The 26,866-nt window shown below is 44.9% G+C and overlaps 1 protein-coding gene across 2 annotated transcripts in view; it reads right to left on the bottom strand.

Moving 5' to 3' along the window:
- LOC138301837 (cilia- and flagella-associated protein 337-like) overlaps positions 1–26,866 on the bottom strand; it is a 455,621-nt gene that overhangs the window by 45,518 nt on the left and 383,237 nt on the right. For both annotated transcript variants that reach the window (XM_069242337.1, XM_069242343.1), the window contains exon 23: positions 2,989–3,077. In XM_069242337.1, coding sequence (XP_069098438.1) covers positions 2,989–3,077 — 89 coding nt within the window. The remainder of the gene's footprint in view (positions 1–2,988; positions 3,078–26,866) is intronic.

The raw sequence follows: 26,866 nt of genomic DNA, 5'->3' as shown, positions 1-26,866 counted from the left end.
TGTCCCCAGTAGAAGCCTTGGAAGAGACATCACTGCTGCTAGAACTGTTTTACTTGGGTAGGTCAGGTCCACCAAGAACAACATGGCAGAACTGTTCTTAAAATGTTTGAGAGGGGAGCTGGCCTTCTCCTCTGAAGAGCCACTTGCCATTGAAGAGCATGCTCATTAGGGTTGTCTGGACATCTCTGAAGAAGTCTGTGGAGTGCATGTATGTCCAATAGCAGGGGAAATTCCATATAACCCCACTATACCTGGGCCACAGACAATGTATACATATAAATGTGGTATACAGTGGGAAATATTAAGAACCGATTCAAGAAAAAGCGAGCTTATGATTTGCTTCCAAACTTAATGAAAAATAAAATTATGTGCTGCAAGGCAGGAAACAAATAATATGAGCTGGCATTTGGAACCATCAAAAACAGAGGCGGCCAGCAGCTATACATATGTGGGAGTACTAGTTGACCACAATCTAACTTAGGAACTTATGGTTGTTACTAAGTGGCATAGCATTGATGCTCTGGCATCTGGCTTGGACATTTTCAATAGATGTTAAAGGAAAAAGCTCATGTTTCTGATGTCTTTTCTGCACTGACCAACTTGCTGAATGTGCTTGTGGAGCCAAGTTGTTGTCTATTGCTTTTAAGTTGCGCCTTAGACGATGGAGCCTATTGAAGCTTAGGGAGGTTGTTGCCTCTTGAAAGTTAGGATAGCCCTGCCCCTCTAAAGACTTTTTTAAATGTTCTAGCTGAACTCTGACAACACCAAAGACAGAATACTCTCCAGTAGCAAACAAATATCTGCATATGGTGTCCAAGTGTTCCCCTCTGATAAGAGGTATGGATCTTTACGTAGCGAGAAGCTCTGAGCTAACAACTATAAAATGATACTAATATATGAATAAATAATGTGAACTCATGACAAGAAAATGTGTTCGCTACCTACCACAAAATGAAAGAAGAAAGTCAAGAGAAACAGCTAAATTGAAACTGAATCAAGTGACAACATGAAAAAGTGTGAAAACTAATGATAACCTATTGAGAGCAGTGAAAAATTAAAAGAAAATGTCGAGGTATTGTTATTTGACTTGTTAGGGGTACCAGCAAAAAAATCCTGGTTTGCTCCAGAGTGTACAGCGTTAACATACGTCTTACAGGTTTGTTTTGTTAAATAAAGTTTTCATTTACCGTAGGTATTTTATGAGACACTGTCATCGTAGGGGCGGTTGTCTGAGAGCCACGGTTGATGAATAATCCAAAAGGTCAGATGATTTCTACTGAATCTTACTGTGGAGATGAAAATGACACAACTGGGGTGTGTGCAGCAATTGAGAAACACTAGAAAGGTGTTTTTTCCAAGACAGATATTGGACTCTGGCCTTAATGATTTTTTCAAGGTTCTCATGTGTATGGCTTTCACACTAGCAATGTTGGAAGATTAGAACATGTCGCTCATAGTAATCTGCAGAAGCTAGTTACGGGGTTTGATTCCACAAACTGGACAATACTCAATAGGCTCATCCCAATTTCTAGCACAAAGCTAGACGCGCGTTTATCACTCTCTCTCATTCTTCCTTTAACCAGCCAGGCACGGGGCTTATACCATAGCAGGCAAGTTTGTTGCTGAAGGAATGTTCTCTGATTGTCTTGTTGATTCTCTAATCTTCCAGCATTGTGCTAAAGCTACCAGACTAGCAGTTTTATCTGAGCTTTGGATCCAGCAGCAGGCAGCAGGACACCAACAACACGGAGACCAGAACCCTAGCTTGTCCAGATATTATATTCAGGTTCAGTTCAGAAAAAGATTTGGTGGAGATGAAAACAGCTTATTTTTGATGCAGGGAAATTGGGATATCCTCTTGATCTAAACTGTGTGGGCTGAACTAGTGTGTTTTTGTAAGAGGAGTCCTACTACTGCTACTGCAATGTACCATGCTTAAATAATGTGAGATTTCTTTGGAGCTGCCAAAGTAACACACCCTGCACTCTCAATATGGTGCCAGACCTCACTGGATGTTAAGAGATTATAGGAGTGTTTCTGTTAGAGCAGTGTGAGGCAAGCATCTGCTGTAACTCGTAATCACTGATCTGTGATGGTCCCTCAAGAAGGACCTGTGGCACCTGGACTGCTAATCACCACCCAATGGTTCTTCTTGGGAATTCCTGGGTGTGCAACTTAGGATACGCTATTCCCAGGCAGGTTCTTTCTCACTGATACAGCGTTATTCTCAGCAGCAAGAATGGGCAATTAAACTGAGTGACAAAAATAATGTAACTATTTCTACATTTTTTATTACTACATTTTAGAAATAAGACTTCACTTTTCTCAAACCAGATAAGAAATAAATACATATTTCAAATTTAGTGTACGGTAATGCCACCGCCATAAAGAAATCCTCAAATATGCTTCCAATTATTTTTAGAAGTTGAATGACACACTCACATCCAATTCTCTGTAGCATGGGTGGCAAACCCATCTCAACAGCATCCCCGACACATGAAGAAAAATGGTTATTACCGATGACGCAAAATATGGTCTTCAGAGAAGGTCAAATTCGACGTGACAAGAACAGATGGGATCTTTAAAGCAAGGTGTGTACATATGTGTGTTGTTCTCTATACCACTTGCTGACTGCCTGAATGCACTTAAGAGTTTATTATGTTAGCTCCAGCATGACGCTTCTCACATGTAAGACTATGGTCTGAGCTCATTGAAAGTTCTGTGTACATTTGTATATAAACAAACACAAATTTATAAAAGAAAAAAAATTGACGTTTGCTACCTTAATGTTAATAATTACATGTAATGATGCCAAATCCGAGGATAGAGACACAGTAGCCTATGTAATGGATTAATAATGTCTCACACTTACACCAAATCGCACAGTATTTTTAAGTATGCATCAGTAATTTGCATAGAAAATGCAGAACTGCAAGGTTATCTCAGCTTTGTTAGTCATGCGTCATAGGAGCGACCCCCAACACCTACCTATGTATTCACCCTGTAGGCTCCAGAGTCGAACTGTGCAGTCGAGGGAAGAGGTTAGAAACAGCTGGTGTGCAGTCACTGGGCAAATGCTGCACAAGAGAGAAGCAAAGCACATATTATGTACCAGCATTTTCCAAGAATCATCGGAAAGACTATAAAAATGAGCAAGGTTGCTCCGGTAGGCTAAATATTTCAACCCCACCACTCGCTTTCTAATGTAGGTTACATACGGCCCCACCAATTATCCTCTTCTAGAAAAAGATATATGTACTTGAGTTTTTTAGAAATGAGGGCATAACAAACCGAAATATAGTACATTGATACTATCTTGTAGCAGCACTGGGCCTTAATGTACTCGTTTCATTTACTCGTTAATTTAATTTGTGAAAGGGCACGAATGCAATACAGTACATTCCTGTCCTTTCCCCCTGCGCTGGTGCCGTTTCAGCAGCCTAGCGCCAACGCAGGCACCCTGACACAATGGTGCAAGGGTGCCTGCGTTGTCGGCAGAATGGGCACCTTCCTGCACAGAAACAATCTATATAGGTGTTTTCCTCTTTCCATGTATGCTGCAAAATGCAGCACACATGGAAAGAGGAAAATACGAGGATAAATAAAAAAAATTCTCCTTGTATCTGCCCTGGGGAGCCTTAAGGCTATGGCACATCCTCAGGTTTACAAGCTCTCATACATCTGAGGATGTATCAAAATCCATGGGTGTGGAGTGAGAAAACCTACCGCAATGCCCATAGAACGTCTCCCTGGTGCAAAGTATGGCAATGCAGAAACTTGCATTGCCTTGCCTTACTCCATATCTATGAGGCCATTCAAAACCACGCAAAGTGGCTTTGCGTGCCTCATAGATATCATTTTGCAGTCTGTGCCACCCAAGCGTCACAAAAAGTGAAGCTCCAGCAGCGTGCGGGACTCATAAATATGCCCCTTAGTCAGTGGCGTAGCGTGGGTTGTCAGCACCCGGGGCAAGGCAAGTAATTTGCGCCCCCTAACCCGTGGATTTTAGCACTCGCGAGCGCGCCCCCCCCCAGATGTTGCGCCGGTGCGGCCAGCCCCCCCTGCACCCCCCACGCTACGCCACTGCCCTTAGTCCTGTGGCAATGTGCACCCTCACTGGTTGTGCCACGCACAGACCAGGACTTTGGGCTCGATTGCAAAAACATAATGTGCTCTCTCCAGCACAGGAATACACTGGGAGGTGAGATGGTGACGCACTGAAGGATGGTTCTTGAACTGCAGCTTCATTCTTCAGTGGTGTAATGCAAAATGATGCCCCCCCTGGCAAAATATGATGAGGGACCCCTGAGTCACCTACATCACAGATATCCTTTGGCTATGAGCTTAATGGGGATCCCTGAATAATTGGGTGTCCCTTCCACTGCTGCAGCTTGTGTTATGCCCCTACCCTTTTTGACTCTAAGCAGCCACTTCCCTAGGACTGACCCCATGGCAAGTCACGGGCACTTTCCATGCACCGTCCAGAAGCACCACTTCTGGGATGCGTGGGTGCACTAACTGTGGCCATTTCCTAGAAGGTGGACAGTTATTGCACCCCGAGATTTCCTTTGCTCATGATCCTGCCCCAGTTATACAGTGTGGACACACTGACAACGGCGTTCCTTCTTTTGCAAGGCAAATGAAGGATGTCCCCGTGGCACTGCATGGGCTGGAAGTTGCACCCGTGCAATGGATAGTACTAAAGGGCAGTGCAGTGGTCAGCAGCCCCTCCTGTAGTACAGAACCACGGGCGCAGTTTTATCAGTTGTCCAATTCTAATGCACAAAAGTCTATCACGGGTCTTAAAATGTTAACAAAAACCAAATTCAAATTGTTTTATCCAAATATTTCTCCCTTAATATACTGCTGTCCAAGCTCAGAAGATATGATAGAGGAGGCAGTATTTCAAAAGAATCAGTGCCTGAAACTCCTGTCTTATATTTTATGCATTGAAATATCTGGACTTTGTACAACTACATAAAACCTTTCTGTGCATACACAGTTATTTACCAAAGTGTCAAGTATGACAACTTCAGGTTAAAACGGTTGACCCGTTAAACTAGAAGATATGAATCTGTGATCTGGTTAGCATGCCTTTAACACCACAGAGGTCCAAAATACTAAATGTCTACAGCATTAAAATGAGGTTAAACAGTAAAAATATGGTTTTCAAACACATGCCCCTGATGACGCAGAAAAAGAGGGTCCTACATATATTCACATATCATGTAACCAAAATCGTATAATGTAGTGTGATTTTAGTAAAGAAAATAATGTACGGGGGAAATTGTGCCCTCGGAGTAGTTCGCCAATATTATAAACGTGCTTTATTAATCATGAAAAATAGAAAATTGTAGTAATCCGTCATAATTGCAAATGTGTGTCATGATTTCTTATTGAAACTGTTTGTGCTTAGCTTAAATTTAGTGGAGGCTTTGGCATAGTTGCCTGGTCTCAAATTCTAACTGCGTGGCTTTTCCTTGAACTAATGTAACATATATTCTTGCTTAAAGTTGTATTTTTCCAGTAGAGATGACTAATACACTTATCTCCAAGGTTTCGTACTAGGCCGGTTTCATCCCCTCTGATCCAAGGTCAGTCTGCATGTGCGGACAATGAGGGTACAGATATCAAAATAATTGGCAAACCATGTTGCAACTTGTGTTTCAAGGCTCCAAGGACGATGTATGCATAAATGAGTACTAGTAGAAAGAAATTTTTCATTGGTCAATTTGAAGCCACCCTATGAACCCTCCAATGGAAGACCCTGCTGAATTTGGAATGTTTCTTACTTAAACCCACCGGACAAAGAGAAGTCAGCCATTTTCCTTGATGCCATCTTTGAAGCCAAACACCAGACGCCATCTTAGACAACATCCTGATGCCCTTTTCTCTATTATTGAGAAAGAGACTTTTAGAATTCTCACCCTAGAGACTTTAACTTTAAATTGCCCCGTCTTGCCCATGCAGTAACTTTGCCCATTTTCCTTGCTGCTGCAAGGAAACTTGCCCTTAACTTTGCCCTTTTGAAATTCTGCCCCATGCTAATCGAACCGGTACCTGAAGGACGAAGACTTTCTTGAATGCTGAATGTAATTGGTAAATATGAAGGATAATTGTATCATGCATTGTGTTTTTCCTTTTAGGTACCAACTGCTATTTTGATAGGGCCCAGGCTAGAAGTTTTCCAAATTTGTGTTGACTAAATTTGTTTTGCATGAAGCCCCACATGCCAATGCTAATTAGAGGTTAGTCGAGGTATGAACTTGATGCACCATGTTGAATTGAAATCTTGTTATGCTGACCAATGTACGAGATTAGTCAAAATCAGTTGCTTATATTAGCGATTTGTATTGCCATAACTGAATGTATCATTATTCAGATGTTGCATAGATTGCGATTCTTCCGCCGCTATGGACAGCTAGTAATGTTCGTATACATATATCATTTGGTTTTGAGACTTATATACATTGTGTTAGCTTTGTTAATATAGGGAAATAAATTCACTAACTTTCAATAAACCGGTGTGGTTATTCATGACTGAAGTTCATGGTGCGTCGAAATACCAACTGTTCTTGATTTCTAATGTGTTATTTCGATCTATTAACCCCTTCGCTGCCAGGCCTTTTCCCCCTCCTGTGCCGAGCCTTTTTTTGGCTATTTGGAGCAGTTCGCGCTTAGGCCCTCATACTTTTTGTTCACGTAAGCTACCCACGCCAAATTTGCGTCCTTTTTTTCCAACATCCTAGGGATTCTAGAGGTACCCAGACTTTGTGGGTTCCCCAGAAGGAGGCCAAGAAATTAGCCAAAAAACAGTGAAAATTTCGTTTTTTTTAAAAAAAATGGAAAAATGGGCTGCAGAAGAAGGCTTGTGGTTTTTTCCCTGAAAAGGGCATCAACAAAGGGTTTGCTGTGATAAAATCACCAGCTTCCCAGCTTTCAGGAACAGGCAGACTTGAATCAGAAAACCCAATTTTTCAACACAATTTTGGCATTTTACTGGGACATACCCCATTTGTACGATTTTTTGTGCTTTCAGCCTCCTTCCAGTCAGTGACAGAAATGGGCATGAAACCAATGCCGGATCCCAGAAACCGCAACATTTCTGAAAAGTAGACAAAATTCTGAATTCAGCAAGGGGTAATTTGTGTAGATCCTACAAGGGTTTCCTACAGAAAATAACAACTGAAAAAGAAAAATATTGAAATTGAGGTGAAAAAAACATCAATTTTTCTCTAAGTTTTACTCTGTAATTTTTTCCTGCAATGTCAGATTTTCGAAAGCAATATACCGTTACATCTGCTGGACTCTTCTGGTTGCGGGGATATATAGGGCTTGTAGGTTCATCAAGAACTCTAGGTACCCAGAGCCAATAAATGACCTGCACCCTGCAGTGGGTTTTCATTCTATGCCGGGTATACAGCAATTCATTTGCTGAAATATAAAGAGTAAAAAATAGCTATCAAGAAAACCTTTGTATTTCCAAAATGGGCACAAGATAAGGTGTTGAGAAGCAGTGGTTATTTGCACATCTCTGAATTCCAGGGTGCCCATACTAGCATGTGAATTACAGGGCATTTCTCAAATAGATGTCTTTTTTACACACAGTCTTACATTTGGAAGGGAAAAATGTAGAGAAAGACAAGGGGCAATAACACTTGTTTTGCTATTCTATGTTCCCCCAAGTCTCCCGATAAAAATGATACCTCACTTGTGTGGGTAGGCCTAGCGCCCGCGACAGGATATGCCCCAAAACACAACGTGGACACATCGCAGAAAACAGACCTGTTTTTAGCAAAGTGCCTACCTGTAGATTTTGGCCTGTAGCTCAGCCGCCACCTAGGGAAACCTACCAAACCTGTGCATTTCTGAAAACTAGAGACCTAGGGGAATCCAAGATGGGGTGACTTGTGTGGCTGGGACCAGGTTCTGTTACCCAGAATCCTTTGCAAACCTCAAAATTTGGCTAAAAAAACACATGTTCCTCACATTTCTGTGGCAGAAAGTTCTGGAATCTGAGAGGAGCCACACATTTCCTTCCACCCAGCGTTCCCCCACGTCTCCCGATAAAAATGATACCTCACTTGTGTGGGTAGGCCTAGCGCCCACGACAGGAAGCGCCCCAAAGCGCAACGTGGACACAACCAAATTTTTGAAGGAAAACAGAGGTGTTTTTTGCAAAGTGCCTACCTGTAGATTTTGGCCTGTAGCTCAGCCGCCACCTAGGGAAACCTACCAAACCTGTGCATTTCTGAAAACTAGAGACCTAGGGGAATCCAAGATGGGGTGACTTGTGTGTCTGGGACCAGGTTCTGTTACCCAGAATCCTTTGCAAACCTCAAAATGTGGCTAAAAAAACACATGTTCCTCACATTTCTGTGGCAGAAAGTTCTGGAATCTGAGAGGAGCCACAAATTTCCTTCCACCCAGCGTTCCCCCACGTCTCCCGATAAAAATGATACCTCACTTGTGTGGGTAGGCCTAGCGCCCGCGACAGGAAACGCCCCAAAGCGCAACGTGGACACATCACAGAAAATAGACCTGTTTTTAGCAAAGTGCCTACCTGTGGATTTTGGCCTGTAGCTCAGCCGCCACCTAGGGAAACCTACCAAACCTGTGCATTTCTGAAAACTAGAGACCTAGGGGAATCCAAGATGGGGTGACTTGTGTGGCTGGGACCAGGTTCTGTTACCCAGAATCCTTTGCAAACCTCAAAATTTGGCTAAAAAAACACATGTTCCTCACATTTCTGTGGCAGAAAGTTCTGGAATCTGAGAGGAGCCACAAATTTCCTTCCACCCAGCGTTCCCCCACGTCTCCCGATAAAAATGATACCTCACTTGTGTGGGTAGGCCTAGCGCCCGCGACAGGAAACGCCCCAAAGCGCAACGTGGACATATCACAGAAAATAGACCTGTTTTTAGCAAAGTGCCTACCTGTGGATTTTGGCCTGTAGCTCAGCCGCCACCTAGGGAAACCTACCAAACCTGTGCATTTCTGAAAACTAGAGACCTAGGGGAATGTAAGATGGGGTGACTTGTGTGGCTGGGACCAGGTTCTGTTACCCAGAATCCTTTGCAAACCTCAAAATTTGGCTAAAAAAACACATGTTCCTCACATTTCTGTGGCAGAAAGTTCTGGAATCTGAGAGGAGCCACGAATTTCCTTCCACCCAGCGTTCCCCCACGTCTCCCGATAAAAATGATACCTCACTTGTGTGGGTAGGCCTAGCGCCCACGACAGGAAACGCCCCAAAGCGCAACATGGACACAACCAAATTTTTGAAGGAAAACAGAGGTGTTTTTTGCAAAGTGCCTACCTGTAGATTTTTGCCTGTAGCTCAGCCGCCACCTAGGGAAACCTACCAAACCTGTGCATTTCTGAAAACTAGAGACCTAGGGGAATCCAGGATGGGGTGACTTGTGTGGCTGGGACCAGGTTCTGTTACCCAGAATCCTTTGCAAACCTCAAAATGTGGCTAAAAAAACACATGTTCCTCACATTTCTGTGGCAGAAAGTTCTGGAATCTGAGAGGAGCCACAAATTTCCTTCCACCCAGCGTTCCCCCATGTCTCCCGATAAAAATGATACCTCACTTGTGTGGGTAGGCCTAGCGCCCGCGACAGGAAACGCCCCAAAGCGCAACGTGGACACATCACAGAAAACAGACCTGTTTTTAGCAAAGTGCCTACCTGTGGATTTTGGCATGTAGCTCAGCCGCCACCTAGGGAAACCTACCAAACCTGTGCATTTCTGAAAACTAGAGACCTAGGGGAATCCAAGATGGGGTGACTTGTGTGGCTGGGACCAGGTTCTGTTACCCAGAATCCTTTGCAAACCTCAAAATGTGGCTAAAAAAACACATGTTCCTCATATTTCTGTGGCAGAAAGTTCTGGAATCTGAGAGGAGCCACAAATTTCCTTCCACCCAGCGTTCCCCCACGTCTCCCGATAAAAATGATACCTCACTTGTGTGGGTAGGCCTAGCGCCCACGACAGGAAACGCCCCAAAGCGCAACGTGGACACAACCAAATTTTTGAAGGAAAACAGAGGTGTTTTTTGCAAAGTGCCTACCTGTAGATTTTGGCCTGTAGCTCAGCCGCCACCTAGGGAAACCTACCAAACCTGTGCATTTCTGAAAACTAGAGACCTAGGGGAATCCAGGATGGGGTGACTTGTGTGGCTGGGACCAGGTTCTGTTACCCAGAATCCTTTGCAAACCTCAAAATGTGGCTAAAAAAACACATGTTCCTCACATTTCTGTGGCAGAAAGTTCTGGAATCTGAGAGGAGCCACAAATTTCCTTCCACCCAGCATTCCCCCACGTCTCCCGATAAAAATAATACCTCACTTGTGTGGGTAGGCCTAGCGCCCGCAACAGGAAACGCCCCAAAGCGCAACGTGGACACATCACAGAAAACAGACCTGTTTTTAGCAAAGTGCCTACCTGTGGATTTTGGCCTGTAGCTCAGCCGCCACCTAGGGAAACCTACCAAACCTGTGCATTTCTGAAAACTAGAGACCTAGGGGAATCCAAGATGGGGTGACTTGTGTGGCTGGGACCAGGTTCTGTTACCCAGAATCCTTTGCAAACCTCAAAATTTGGCTAAAAAAACACATGTTCCTCACATTTCTGTGGCAGAAAGTTCTGGAATCTGAGAGGAGCCACAAATTTCCTTCCACCCAGCGTTCCCCCACGTCTCCCGATAAAAATGATACCTCACTTGTGTGGGTAGGCCTAGCGCCCGCGACAGGAAACGCCCCAAAGCGCAACGTGGACACATCACAGAAAATAGACCTGTTTTTAGCAAAGTGCCTACCTGTGGATTTTGGCCTGTAGCTCAGCCGCCACCTAGGGAAACCTACCAAACCTGTGCATTTCTGAAAACTAGAGACCTAGGGGAATCCAAGATGGGGTGACTTGTGTGGCTGGGACCAGGTTCTGTTACCCAGAATCCTTTGCAAACCTCAAAATTTGGCTAAAAAAACACATGTTCCTCACATTTCTGTGGCAGAAAGTTCTGGAATCTGAGAGGAGCCACAAATTTCCTTCCACCCAGCGTTCCCCCACGTCTCCCGATAAAAATGATACCTCACTTGTGTGGGTAGGCCTAGCGCCCGCGACAGGAAATGCCCCAAAGCGCAACGTGGACACATCACAGAAAATAGACCTGTTTTTAGCAAAGTGCCTACCTGTAGATTTTGGCCTCTAGCTCAGCCGCCACCTAGGGAAACCTACCAAACCTGTGCATTTCTGAAAACTAGAGGAGACCTAGGGGAATCCAAGATGGGGTGATTTGTGTGGCTCGGACCAGGTTCTGTTACCCAGAATCCTTTGCAAACCTCAAAATTTGGCTAAAAAAACACATGTTCCTCAAATTTCTGTGGCAGAAAGTTCTGGAATCTGAGAGGAGCCACAAATTTCCTTCCACCCAGCGTTCCCCCACGTCTCCCGATAAAAATGATACCTCACTTGTGTGGGTAGGCCTAGCGCTCGCGACAGGAAATGGCCCAAAACACAACGTGGACACATCACATTTTTTCATAGAAAACAGTGCCTACGTGTGGATTTTGGCCTCTAGCTCAGCCGGCACCTGGGGAAACATAGCAAACCAGCGCATTTTTGAAAACTAGAGACCTAGGGGAATCCAAGATGGGGTGATTTGCGGGGCTCTGACCAGGTTCTGTTACCCAGAATCCTTTGTAAACATCAAAATCTGGCCAAAAAACACTTTTTCCTCTCATTTCGGTGACAGAAAGTTCTGGAATCTGAGAGGAGCCACAAATTTCCTTCCACCCAGCGTTACCCTAAGTCTCTCCATAAAAATGGTACCTCACTTGTGTGGGTAGGCCTAGCGCCCACGAAAGGAAATGGCCCAAAACACAACGTGGACACAACATATTTTTTCACAGAAAACAGAGGTGTTTTTTGCAAAGTGCCTACATGTGGATTTTGGCCTCTAGCTCAGCCGGCCCCAGGGGGGGGGAAATGCCCTAAAATAAATTTGACCCCCCACCCCCCCAAATCCCCCCTGCCCAGGTGCGACCCTTGCCTACGGGGTCGCTACCCCTGCGTGACATTGGCGCCAAAAAACTAATTCCCGGTGCCTAGTGGTTTCTGCCCCCTTGGGGGCAGATTGACCTAAAATCGACCAATCTGCCCCCAAAGGGGGCAGAAATGCTCTAAATACAGTTTGCCCCCCAGGGAAGCGACCCTTGTCTGATGGGTCGCTCCCCATCTCTAAAAAAACAAACAAACAAAAAACAAAGAAAAACAAAAAAACATTTGCCCTTGCGCCTAGAGGTTTCTGCCCCCCCTGGGGGCAGATCGGCCTAATAATAGGCCGATCTGCCCCCAGGGGGGGGGCAGAAATGGGCTAAAATAAATTTGCCCCCCCAAACCCCCCCCACCCCCCCACCTCGGAGCGACCCTTGCCTACTGGGTCGCTCCCCCTGCGTGACATTGGCGCCAAAAAACGAATCCCCGGTGCCTAGTGGTTGCAGATTGACCTAAAATCGACCAATCTGCCCCCAAGGGGGACAGAAATGGTCTAAACACAGTTTGCCCCCCAGGGGACCGACCCTTGTCTGATGGGTGGCTCCCCATCTCTAAAAAAACAAACAAACTAAAAAAAAAACACTAAAAAAAAATTTGCCCTGGCAACAAGAGGTTTCTGCCCCCCCTGGAGGCAGATCGGCCTAATAATAGGCCGATCTGCCCCCAGGGGGGGCAGAAATGGCCTAAAATAAATTTGCCCCCCGAACACAAACCCCCCCGCCCCCCCCCCCCCCCCCCCGGAGCGACCCTTGCCTACGGGGTCGCTCCCCCTGCGTGACATTGGCGCCAAAAAACAAATCCCCGGTGCCTAGTGGTTTCTGCCCCCTTGGGGCAGATTGACCTAAAATCGACCAATCTGCCCCCAAGGGGGGCAGAAATGGTCTAAACACAATTTTCCCCCCAGGGGAGCGACCCTTGCCTGATGGGTCGCTCCCCATCTCTAAAAAAAAAAAAACAAACAAAAAAAAACCACAAAAAAAAATTTGCCCTGGCAACAAGAGGTTTCTGCCCCCCCTGGGGGCAGATCGGCCTAATAATAGGCCGATCTGCCCCCAGGGGGGGCAGAAATGGCCTAAAATAAATTTGCCCCCGAACACCCACCCCCCCCCCACCCCCCGGAGCGACCCTTACCTACGGGGTCGCTCCCCTTGCGTGACATTGGCGCCAAAAAACAAATCCCCGGTGCCTAGTGGTTTCTGCCCCCTTGGGGCAGATTCACCTAAAATCGACCAATCTGCCCCCAAGGGGGGCAGAAATGGTCTAAATACAATTTGCCCCCCAGGGGAGCGACCCTTGCCTGATGGGTCGCTGCCCATCTCTAAAAAAAAAAATAAAAAAAAAACACACAAAAAAAATTTGCCCTGGCGCCTAGGGGTTTCTGCCCCCCCTGGGGGTAGATCGGCCTAATACCAATAGGGCGATCTGCCCCCAGGGGGGGCAGAGATGGCCTAAAATAATTTACCCCCCACCCCCCTGGGGAGCGACCCTTGACTACAAGGTCGCTCCCCTTGTGTGACGGCGCAAAAAAAAGATCCCTGGTGCCTAGTGGTTTCTGCCCCCCTTGGGGGCAGATTGACCTAAAATCGGCCGATCTGCCCCCAAAGCGGGCAGAAATGGCCTAAATACATTTTGCCCCTCCAGGGGAGCGACCCTTGTCCAAGGGGGTCGCTCCCCATCTGTAAAACAGAAAAACTAAAAAATCCCTGGTGCCTAGTTGTTTCTGCCCCCCTTGGGGGCAGATCAGCCGAATCAAAATAGGCTGATCTACCCCCCCCAGCGGGGCAGAAATGGCCTAAAATAATCCCCCCCCCCGGGGAGCGACCCTTGCCTAAGGGGTCGCTCCCCTTGCGTGAAATTCACGCAAAAAAAAAACTCCCTGGTGTCTAATGGTTTCTGCCCCCCTTGGGGGCAGATTGGCCTCATCAAAATAGGCCAATCTGCCCCCAAGGGGGGCAGAAATGGCCTAAATATAATTTGCCCCATAGGGGAGCGACCCTTGCCTAAGGGGTCGCTCCCCACCTAAAAAAAAAAGAAAACATAACAAAAAGAAAAAAAAAAAAAAAGATCCCTGGTGCCTGGAGGTTTCTGCCCCCCCTGGGGGCAGATCGGCCTAATAATAGGCCGATCTGTCCCCAGGGGGGGCAGAAAAGGCCTTCCCAAAAAAATGCCCCCCCTGGGAGTGACCCTTGCCAAAGGGGTCGCTCCCGTTGCGTGAAATTCGCACGCGAAAACAAACTCCCTGGTGTCTAATGGTTTCTGCCCCCCTTGGGGGCAGATTGGCCTCATCAAAATAGGCCAATCTGCAGAAATGGCCTAAATATATATTGCCCCGTAGGGGAGCGACCCTTGCCTAAGGGATCGCTCCCCACCTAAAAAAAAAAGAAATCATCACAAAAAAAAAAAAAAAAAAAAAAGGTCCCTGGTGCCTAGAGGTTTCTGCCCCTCCCGGGGGCAGATCGGCCTAATAATAGGCCAATCTGCCCCCAGGGGGGGCAGAAAAGGCCTTCCTAAAAAAATGCCCCCCCGGGAGCGACCCTTGCCCAAGGGGTCGCTCCCTTTTGCCAATTTCACTGAAAAAAAAAAAAAATCCCTGGTGTCTAGTGGGGTTTCAAAAGCCGGATTGCAAGCAATCCGGCTTTTGAAACCTGTGAGAGACTTCAAAGGAAATACATTTCCTTCCCTTTGAAGCCTCTCGGGGCCTCCCCCATGGGATTGAAAAAGAAATGCAAAAGCATTTCTTTTTCAATCGCGCTGGAAGCTCTGCTTCCAGCGCGATGGGGGAGACCCTGTGACTAATCAGCGCGCGCTCGTGCGCTGACGTCACAGGGGGGGTTGGGGTGGGAGGGGAAGGGCTTCCCCTTCCATCCCTGACTTGGGGGGGTGGGGGGGAACCCCACAGAGGGAGCGAGAGCGCTCCCTCTGGGCTCTGTGCACAGGACGTAATGGTTACGTCCTGGGCACAGCAGCACTGTGCCTCAGGACGTAACCATTACGTCCTGGGCACAGAAGGGGTTAATTGAGTATTGGCTATCGCGTACAACAGTTATTGATTATTGATTTAAATAACCCGACTATTCAAGGATGAGGAGAGCCTAACTCGGCTAAAAGGTGCACCGACCTCCAACGTGTCCAGATACAGGTAATTTATAAGGGCTGGACGCGTTATCAGTAGATGGTAGCAGAGATTGATGGTTTCGCCCTTTGGGACTCCATCCGAGCAATAGACGGAGTTAAGTTAGAACTTTCCTTGATAAAACAAGTTGGAGAGATGATGATGCCCTAAGTCCCCAATGACTTTCCCGGGATCTCGGAGCTTGCAAATGGAGGACATGGAGGTGTGAGAATGTTTTCGGCGTTTCTAGTGACGGTATGAGTGAAGTTAGGGTTTTTGCGCTTGCATAGCTTATTGCCGCAGATGAATTGAGACGTTTGTGAGGATTTTAGCGGGGTTACGAACTCCAGTTGAAGTTTTAGAGGAGTGTGACTCCAAAGTGTGAGAGTAGGGAAGTCGTCGAACTTCACATGTGTGTAGCGCTTTGTGCAGGAAAATTGCCCACGTGGTTGTTGATGTTGAGACGGGCCCTGCGAGGTCAAGAGACTCCGGAGTATGTTGAAAAGTGTATGAGACACTTGATTGATGTTGTAATCTGTTCGGTTTAATAGGTTGATCGGGCGTGGTCAACAAGTTGGTATGAATATTGAGGCATGAAAGAACATTTTCGACTTTGAAATTTGACGAATTCTAAAGCGCGCTAGAATAGTTCATTGATCAGTTGAGAGTAAAGTTTGCAGGTCAAATTTTACTTGCGAAAGTGGGAGACCGAGAAAGATGGAATAACTGCAGAGGCTAGTGAAAAATCCCTAAGGTTTCTGAAGCAAGTGTGTTACCCTTCCTGTAGTAAACCGACAGATTTGTTTTCTTCTTTTTGGTTAGTGCTCGCGATATATTGCAGAAATTAGTTTAGAGTGAAGCTGAGTGAAAGAGGACAAGCCACGGGACTTTGTCAGCCGCAGTGTGTGGGTGTGACGTCACTAGGAGCCGCGCTGGGATAGGTTGGTTGGTAAGAAGGGTCGCGCACGGATTGGACGCAGTCCGTGAAAGCGCAGTTGGTGGGGAAAGGCAAGCGAAGAGTATTCCGGGAATTAAAGTCACTTATTGATTACTTATTTGAGAAAAATAAAAGACGGAAAGATAAAAAATTTCAAAGCATTTAAGAGTGCCATGAGGGGAGATGCTTACATTAAGGCAAATGTGGGATAAGAAACACCGCCTGAGGGTACACCAGCTTACATCATGATTGAGGAAAAGGATTTAGCACCATGTCTTTGGCTAAAGCAATGGTGCAAATTAACAGAGGAGCATGGAAGTGTAGCGTTCCCTATGCATGGTTCGTTTAACCTAAGGGTTTTGGAGATTTTAAGGTTTGCGCTATACGACATGAAAGTACCTCCAAGACCAGCACAGTTTGAGGCACTAGCAATTTGGGAGTTGATAGCTAGAAACCAACAACAAAAGAAATTTGAGACAAGAATAAGAAAAATAGAAAAGACACTAGCGGATGCTAGATGGGATAGCACACAGAAGGTTTGGAGATCAGACGTACTACAGGGAATTAAATTGTTTCCAGCAATTACTGATGAAGCAGAGACGGAAGGAAGGAAAGCTACCTATAAAACAAATAGGAGTCAGTCCAGAGATAGAGGGAATAACAGAAACTCGAAAAGGTCAGACGAGTCAGACAATGAGGAGTTTATTATACAATTGCTGAATGATCGCCCGCCACCATATGTGGAAAGCGAAAAAGGATCAAGCATTAGTACTGCCCCTCCAGAACCAACACAGGGTAATGTAACACCGAATTTGAGAATATCACAAAGGCAGAACGGTTCCGATATGCCTTTTTCACCACAAATACCACAAGTTCAGAGAATATATCCTGACGTGCCTTTATTGAAACCTGTCGATAATTATCAGCTGCAGATTCAAAGGCACTGCTGTGATGAGCATAACTTGGGAACGACTTCTGGCTTAGGGGCTCAGGGAGGACAGAGTTACCAAAGACCGACATTGATTCAAGCCGAATCAACGCAATTTTTGATGCCTCAAAAGCAGGTACAAGAAGTCCTGAGGCACACTCGAGTAACAGAGGGCCAGTTAGGTATGCCAGCAATAATGAATCATAATGTGGGGATTAACATGCCACAGAATTCAGGGAACAGACAGAATCCAGATGCAATATCTCTGCCTATCACTGTGGGTCCGCCAGTACCATTATATATACAGGCAAACTCAAATGTATGCGACCAAGGGGTAATGACACAAAGTGAGACAGGGAGAAGATGCATAGAAATTACTCCAGAAACAACTCAGATAGCAACACAGCCAAATGGATCTCGGTCGTTGTCGGAATTTAGTCCAATTCCAATTTGTGCTCCGTCGACTGTGGTAAGGTCAAGTCCACTACTATTAATACCGTTAACTTCAAAGACTGAAACGTTACCGCAACCATCAGTAGCAGTTGATGTAAGTGCTACATTGATAGGATTGAACGTGCAACAGCTAACACAATGGTTCAACAGCCTGAACTCCCCACAGAGTACATCCAGTGGGAAGGGAGAGGAATACCTGAATAAAATAAGATTGGGCATGGAGGCAGATGAACTAGTGGAGGGAACAATGGGTCTGAATAGGTTAGAATCATACACAGAAGAAGAGCTGAGATACATGTGCCCTAGGATTACAAGAGAAGTGAGCAGCATACATAAGAAGTTGCAAGAAATTGCAGACAGAAACAAGATTGACATAGGTAAGACTAAACATTTGAGCAGAAGTTACAGGCTACACTTTGAGACCAAAGATTTTGAACACATGAGGTCGGCAGGGATGAAAACGCACCTCAAGGAGATACTGCAGAGCGCGCAGGTCTGGAGATGCCTAGATAAGTGGGAAAGCAGGTGGGTTAAGAAAAAGGACAAAAAGAAGGAAAGTACCCCAGATCGGAATGAAAAGGCACAACAGAATGACGATCTGATAACCATGTTGCCAATGAGAGAGACAGCAGGGGGAAAACTTGTACATGTACCATGGCACAGGTGCGATATTCAATCCTTTACGGATGATTTCCCCAAATTGAGGGAGAAACCGATAGAATGGTATCAACAGACAGATAGATTTGTGAAACTCGCAAAATGACTCTGGGAAGACCTGAATACTTTATTTGAAATAGTGGTTCCGGCAGATTTATGGGAAGACTGTAAAAGAGCAGTAGGTTGGCCGACGAGTGAACCAGAAAGAGATAGGGACACAGGTGCACCATCGCCTACGGTAATGAGTTTATACCATAAGGTGATCGAGCACTTGAAAACCAAGGTTGCGTCGAAAAATGTGGATTGGCAGAGGATCGACAGAACAGCACAAGAGGCTAAAGAATCGATACATGCGTACTATGAGAGATTGTTGAAAGCGTTTACAAATTACAGTGGCACGGAGACGATTGAGGCAAAGGACATGCTACATTTCGTGTTCAGATTTGTGGAAGGGTTGAGACCCGAGGTTAGTCAGATGATTAAAATGCATTTGATTTGTTGGCAGTCAAAATCGATCGATGAAGTGTTGAACTATGCAAAATACTGCAGTGATGAGATTGAGACAAAACAGAAAAGGTTGAAGGAAAAGGTGATGGTGATGCAGCTTAGAGCAGCTCAGACAGGTTTGCAAGGTTTGCAAGGGTTTCAACAACAGATGCCGCAGCAGCAACAGCAGGGAAATGCTATGTTTCAGCCACAGATGAGAGGCAGAGGTCGAGGAGGTTTTGTGAATAATGGTCCTGACATAAATACTGTTATGATTCCAAATGGTATACAGGCAATGAAGAAGGTGATGCCATGTCACACGTGCGGAATCGTCGGGCATTGGAAACGGGAGTGCCCAATGATGGTACAGGAAGGGGTAGGTCAGCAAAACAATGATGTCAATGCATTTCAGAATATGAGAGGACCGAAATTGAGGGGTCCAAATCCAAATTTCCAGAATAATATGAATCAGATGCAGGGTTTACAACCCATACAACCGCAACAGGTGCAAATGCCCCGTGCACAAATGGCACAGTTACAGCCAATGCAACAGCAGTTTCCTATGGTACCTAATCAGCAAATGCAAATACCCTTAGCACCAATGAATCAGCAACAAGTAATGCTTCCTCCACAGGTCACGGGTCAAGGAATGAACCAAAATGGCACAGTACACCAATTCCCATTACGCAGTGAGATTGGAATAAACGATGTATGGGAGAATGAAAGTTCAGAGCAGGAGGGAAATTGTATGCTTGCAGCATCTTTGGAAGTTGATCAAAAGCGTCCGTATGTGGAAGGAAGAGTTATGGGTCATCGCGTTTCATTCTTGGTTGACACGGGAGCTACACGCTCCACTGTTAGAAGCATTGAAGTACCAAATTTGCCACTTTCGGGGAGAACAGTTCAAGTAGTGGGAGTAGCAAATAGGTACCTGACAAACCCAATCACTGATCCAGTGCAAGTCAGAATTGGCAACTATCAAGGGTCACATAAATTTGTGGTGTGTGACTCAAGCCCGATATCACTGTTAGGGAGAGACCTATTGTGCAAATTGGGATGTTCGATTATGTGTTCAAATGATGGAATTAAAATTCAGACAAACAGTGATGGGGAAGAAGAGGACAGCGTAGAAGGGGGCGAAGCAGAAACTGTTGATGAGGAGTATCCCCTGATTACTCTTTACCCATTGCTCACTGAAGCAGACATTCCCGCTGAGTTACAGGAAACAGTCGGAAAGGAAGTGTGGGATATGACAGGGAAAGAAGTAGGATTGGTCAAAGGGGTAGAACCAGTGAAGGTGACTGTGAAGCCCAATGTAACTTTTCCCCAGACCCCACAATACCATATGGCACAAGACACCCTCATGAAAGTCGCCCAACTCATTGATGAGTTTGTAAAACAGGGAGTACTAAAAGAAGTGTTAAGCAGCCCATGCAATTCACCAATTATGGGACTGATAAAGCCGAGTGGAAAGGTCCGGATTGTTCAGGATTTGAGGAAAATAAATGACATAATAGTCAAATGTTGTCCCGTAGTACCAAATCCAGCTGTGATAATGTTTCAAGTTCCCTGTGATGCTGAGTGGTTCTCAGTCATCGACTTGTCACAAGCATTTTTTTCTGTACCTCTTCATGAGGACAGCCAATTTCTCTTTTGTTTCAAATTCCTGGACAGGGTCTACAGTTGGTGTCGAATTCCTCAAGGGTTTTCGGAATCACCATAAATTTTCAATCAGATTCTAAAGAAAGATTTGGAATCGTTGGAGTTACCATTTGAATCAACATTGGTGCAGTACATTGACGACTTGCTAATCGCATCTAAGACAGAAAGTGACTGTACGGCAGATACCATTGCCCTATTGAACCATTTGGGAAGGAACGGACACAAAGTGTCCCCTTCGAAATTACAATTCTGCCAGAAGAAAGTTAAATATTTGGGTCACCAAATAGAGAAAGGGTCGCGAAGAATTATGAAAGAAAGAATAACAAGTGTACTTCAGATGAGTCCACCAAAGACGAGAAGAGAGGTGAGGAAGTTTTGGGGAATGGTGAGCTATTGTCGCCAATGGATTCCCAATTTCTCGACTCTTGCAAAACCTTTACTGAAACTGACCCAGAAAGATGCGTTGGATGAAATAGAGTTGAAGGGAGATGAGATGGATGCTTTTATTGAATTAAAGGAATGCATGTGCAGGGCTCCAGCGTTAGGTATGCCTGATTACACAAAGCCTTTCATATTGTTTTGTCATGAACGTGATGCATGTTCCTTGTCTGTCTTGACTCAAGCCCATGGTGGCGTTAACAGACCAGTAGCATATTTTTCAGCTACTTTGGATCCAGTCGCAGCAGCACTGCCAGGGTGCTTGCGTGCCGTAGCAGCAGTTGGTATCAGCCTAACCCATAATGAAGGAATAGTGATGGGACATCCTTTAACAGTCATGGTCTCTCACTCAGTCGAGATACTTTTGACACGTTCCTGAACACAGCACATGACTGGTGCTAGGCTTACAAGGTACGAAACAATAATTTTGGGTTCACCAAATGTGCAGCTGAAAAGGTGCACTACGTTGAATCCAGCAACCTTGTTTCCCAGTGAGAATGTCGAAATTGAGAACGCTGAAGACGTCGAGCACGACTGTCTTCAGGTGACTGAATTTTGTACAAAACCAAGACCTGATATCAAAGACACCCGGTTGGAAGAAAATGATCAAGTCCTTTTTGTCGATGGTTCATGTTTAAGAGATGCACTGGGAATATTGAAAGCAGGATATGCTGCATGTACGATAACAGGTGTTCTGGAAGCATCTTGGCTTCAAGGAGTTTACTCCGCACAAGTAGCGGAATTGGTAGCACTTACTAGAGCTTGCCAACTTTCCGCATTGATGAAAGTCACCATTTATACTGACAGTCAGTACGGATTTGGAATAGTGCATGACTTTGGACAATTGTGGTCACAGAGAGGCTTCATGACTTCTTCAGGATCACCAGTGAAAAATGGTGAAAGAATAAGAGAGTTGATACATGCCATTCAGTTGCCAGGAGAAGTTGCGGTGGTAAAGTGCAGCACACACTCAAAATCACAAGACTACGTTTCTTTGGGAAATGGGTATGCAGATCAAGTCGCAAGGTTTTGCGCATTGAACTGTATATTGCTCAGGGACGAATGGAACTTGATAAATGAGCCAGAACTTGAACCAAGCGAAGCCTTTGCTCTAAAGGTTGTAGATACAATAGATGAATTGAAGTCTTTACAGAACGATGTTAGTGCAGATGAGAAACTCTCATGGAGTAAATTGCAATGTGTAAAGAAACCAGATGATTTGTGGGTCTCAAGTGAAGGGAAATTGGTTCTGCCTAACAGCCTGTTGACACAATTGGCCAGGTTCTACCATGGACAGGCTCATCTTGGAAGGGACGCCATGGTCAGGCTATTCAAAACTGATTGGTTTAACCCCAAATTCCGTCAAGTTGCTGAAGCAGTTTGCCACTGTTGCGTCATTTGTCAACAAATGAACGCGGGGAAAGAAACAGTAGTAAATTTGAGCCACATTGGGAGGGCTAGAGGTCCATTCAGCAGGATGCAAATGGATTTTATCGAAATGCCTGTGCATGGAGGCTTGAAGTATGTGTTGGTGATTGTGTGTATTTTTAGTCACTGGATTGAAGCATACCCCACACGTAGAAATGACAGTCTCACAGTTGCCAAATTACTCTTGAGGGAACTAATACCACGTTTCGGATTCCCGATCTCTTTAGAATCAGATTGGGGAAGTCACTTCAATAACGAGGTAATACAATTACTGTGTGCAGCGCTGAACACTGAGCAAAAGTTGCATTGTAGCTACCGCCCTGAAGCCTCAGGTCTAGTGGAGCAAATGAACGGCACATTGAAGTCAAGGATGGCGAAAATATGTGCATCAACAAACTTGAAATGGCCTGACGCATTGCCCTTGGTATTAATGTCTATGAGAAACACCCCTGATAGGAAAACTGGACCGTCCCCACACGAGATCCTCATGGGCAGGGCCATGAGACTTCCAGCAGTTCCTGCAAATGCTCTTTTGAATATTACAGATGATATGGTGTTGGACTACTGCAAAGGTCTAGCTGATGTGGTGCACTCTTTTTCTCACCAGGTGGAGGCAACCACCTTGCCACCGATCCAAGGTCCAGGACACGCCCTGAAAGCAGGCGACTGGGTAGTGATAAAGAAGCACGTGAGGAAGTCGTGTCTGGAACCTCGTTGGAAAGGACCTTTCCAAGTGATTCTGACGACTACTACAGCTGTGAAGTGTGCGGGAGTTCCCAACTGGATTCACGCCAGTCACACGAAAAGGGTGACGTGCCCCACAGAAGAGGAAGTTGAAGCACTGAAATTACCAGTGACTGACAAGAAAGTACCAGGCACCAAGACAAAGCAACGAGAACCTGGAGGTGAGCAAGCAGAATTAGAGGAGGGAGAGATACTCTCTGAGGAAGAAACAGCCGATCCATTTGAGGAGAGCGGAGGAGAGACATCAGAAAGTGACGGAGACCCTGAGGGTGACAAAGAGTCTGCAACAAGTGAAGAAGCAGGAGAGCCTGATCAGAGGAGGGCTTTCTCAGAAACAGACGATACAGAAAAGGAAAAGGAAAACCTGATTGATCTTCTAGAGAGAGGAGACAAGACAGGACAGAGTGAAAGTGTCCAAACCCTTCCAGAAGTGGTTGCAGGTGCATCAGGCGAAAGTAGTGCAAAATGGAGACAAAGCATATCGCCAGTGAAGTTAAGGATCAGAGAGACATTAAACGAGAGTGAAGGACCAAAGTTGAAAGAGAAAAGAAAAGAAGTGTCTGTTGAAACAGCAACACCAAGTGAAGAGAAAGACTCAGCCAAGGAAGAAAGCACCAGCGAAAGAGAATCAAAGGGAGATGCAAAATTGAAAAGAAAAAGAATACCGAGCAGAAGGTATTCTGGTCTGGAGTGGACATACATAGCCGCTAACGATTGGTCAGACGAATTCCTATCTCTCAGTCTCGAGAACGAAGAGGCAGAACTTCACTTTGGCACTTGAGAAGTGAAACTCCATGAACTGTACCGAATAAGACATTGATAACCTGATTGACTTTTAAACCGGCTAAGACATTGCTAAACTTGATTGACTTTTAAACCGATTTTGAGACAAAGCTGCTAACCGATAAAAGACGAAGCTGCTAAAGAAAACAGTGTGAACATTGAACTCGTTCAGCTTTGTATATATCTGCAAATCCGATTTGATAAAGTGTCTTCAACTTTCTGATTCTATACAGATCATGACAGGCTACACTACACAGGGGCATAAAATGAAGTGTTGTAAATACGTGTGTATAGGTCTAATAACTGCATGTGTACTAATCATTGTAGCAATAGTTCTTGGAATGCATGGGAAGGATGAGAAAGGGACGAATGATGCTTATACTTCTAGACCTGCTACTACTACTGAACTAACAGCTTTAAAGAGACTCGAACAAGATGAAAGACATCTGCATGATAAAAAGGAACTTTCGTCTAATGTTTTCTATCACTTGTTGAGTGAGTATGTTGAGACCATGGATGCGAAAGATTGTTATGTGTGCACACAAATACCTATCTCAGTAGTGGAAGGGGTGACGTATCATAGCATGCCTCTTACGTATGGAATTACATGTAGTATAATAACGTCCAGATTTTATGGTCAGCAGTACATTAATTATTTTTACTCTAATTATGATGTTACATTTGCATATGTCCCCATAATCGAGTACCTGAGTAAAGTAGCTAGAGATTATTATATAAAATTGATGAGAGGCTTCTTTGAGCCGTTGTCACCTTTTCACACAGCTCACGCACATAGAGAGAACCTTACATGCTTGCTTTCACCGCTGGAGATAAAGTTTTTAGACCGCACTGACGATAGGAGGAAAGAAATGAAGGAGGAATTGGAAAGGGAATTACATAAGAGGACATCTGTAGATAACTATGCTTTTGCTGCGATAAAGACACAAGGGAAAATAGCTTTAGATACATTACACGTAGGGAGATTCTGTATACATAGACATAAATCATATTATGACACAGTTTTTGTGGGAACGAGTGAATGTAAACACACGTTTTTGTTTCAACCTAAATGGACGTTCATGCTGAATGGACAAGACCCAGTTATTCCAGGGATATACTATATTTGTGGACTTAACGCCTATTATCGTCTTCCTAAAGGATGGTATGGGAGATGTTATTTGGGAATAGTGTTCCCAAAGATTTATCAACTAGACGACTTAAAGAAATTTCCAAAGCTGTCTGAATCACATCATGTTCAGAAGAGAGAGACAGCCACTGGTGTGGTAGGAGATATATTTGGAGCTTTGATTCCTTCAGTGGGAGTCATATTGAACTCAATCAAAATACGAAAGTTGTCTACTATTGTGGATAACATGCTGACAAAATTCTCTGGAGCTATAATCCTGATGGATGCTGAACTCGCTGCAGAAAGAGCTATGACTCTTCAAAATCGTCTTGCCTTAGGCATTCTTTTAGCAAAGGATGGCGGCGTTTGCAAAATGCTTGGTACTCGTCACTGTTGTTCATATATACCAGACAGCAGTGGGCGAATTAGAAAGATGCTTACTAACTTAACTAACGAAAGTACAGATTTAAAGGAATTGAAAGAACCAGGAGTATGGGAGAAGGTTGGAAAAGGATTTGCTTCGGTGGGAAATTAGCTCAGCAACGTTTGGAACAGATTATTACTGAAATTTAAAAAGGGAATATTAATAATATTAATTTGTTTATTAGGCATTTGGGGAATATGGAAAGCTATAAAAATGTTGAAAGCAAGGAACAAAAGGAAAAGAGAAGAGAAAAATAGAAAACAAAATAGTAGAAATATACTGAGAAAAATCAAAGGGAACCAAAAGAAAGAGGGAATTGACTGAAATGTCAAATTACTAAGACAGAATTTTAATGAAATAAAATTTGTGGGAAGATTTGGGGCCATATTTATACTTTTTGACGCAAAACTGCGCTAACGCAGTTTTGCGCCAAAAAAATTAGCGCCGGCTAACGCCATTCTGAAGCACCATGCGGGCGCCGTATTTATTGAATGGCGTTAGCCGGCGTTAGCCGACCGGCGCTGCCAGGTGTGCGTGAAAAAAAACGACGTACACCAGGCAGCGCCGGCGTAGGGAAAAATGACGTTTGGGCGTCCCAAAATGGGGCAAGTCAGGCTGAGGCAAAAAAATCGTCTTAACCCGATTTGCGCCATTTTTTTGGGGCGCCCAGACGCCATTAACATGACTCCTGTCTTAGCAAAGACAGGATTCATGCCCCCTTGCCCAATGGCAATGCCCAGGTGACTTATGTCCCCTGGGCATGGTCATTGGGCATAGTGGCATGTAGGGGGGCACAAATCAGGCCCCCCTATGCCACAAAAAAAAATTAAAAAAATACTTACCACAACTTACCTTTTCTTCCCTGGGATGGGTCCCTCCATCCTTGGGTGTCCTCCTGGGGTGGGCAAGGGTGGCAGGGGGTGTCCCTGGGGGCAGGGGAGGGCACCTCTGGGCTCATTCTGAGCCCACAGGTCCCTTAACGCCTGCCCTGACCCAGGCGTTAAAAAGAGGTGCAAATGCAGGGTTTTTTGCCCCGCCCACTCCCGGGCGTCATTTTTGCCCGGGAGTATAAATACCACGCACATGCCTGGGAGTCATTTTTTAAGACGGGAACGCCTACCTTGCATCTCATTAACGCAAGGAAGGTGTTCACGCCAAAAAATTACGCTAACTCCATGAACTTTGGCGCTAGACGCGTCTAACGCCAAAGTATAAATATGGAGTTAGTTTTGCGTCTAATTTGCGTCGAAAAAAACGATGCAAATTCGGCGCAAACGGAGTATAAATATGCCCCTTGATGTGATGACGTAATTAGTCATCAGAGGAGAGATTGATAACGCAGAAAAAGAGGGTCCTACATATATTCACATATCATGTAACCAAAATCGTATAATGTAGTGTGATTTTAGTAAAGAAAATAATGTACGGGGGAAATTGTGCCCTCGGAGTAGTTCGTCAATATTATAAACGTGCTTTTTAATCATGAAAAATTTAAAATTGTAGTAATCCGTCATTATTGCAAATGTGTGTCATGATTTCTTATTGAAAATGTTTGTGCTTAGCTTAAATTTAGTGGAGGCTTTGGCCTAGTTGCCTGGTCTCAAATTCTAACTGTGTGGCTTTTCCTTG

The sequence above is a fragment of the Pleurodeles waltl genome, chromosome 1_2, assembly GCF_031143425.1.
Source record: "Pleurodeles waltl isolate 20211129_DDA chromosome 1_2, aPleWal1.hap1.20221129, whole genome shotgun sequence".
Lineage (NCBI taxonomy): Eukaryota > Metazoa > Chordata > Amphibia > Caudata > Salamandridae > Pleurodeles > Pleurodeles waltl.
This window is presented reverse-complemented; position numbering and strand designations above follow the sequence as displayed.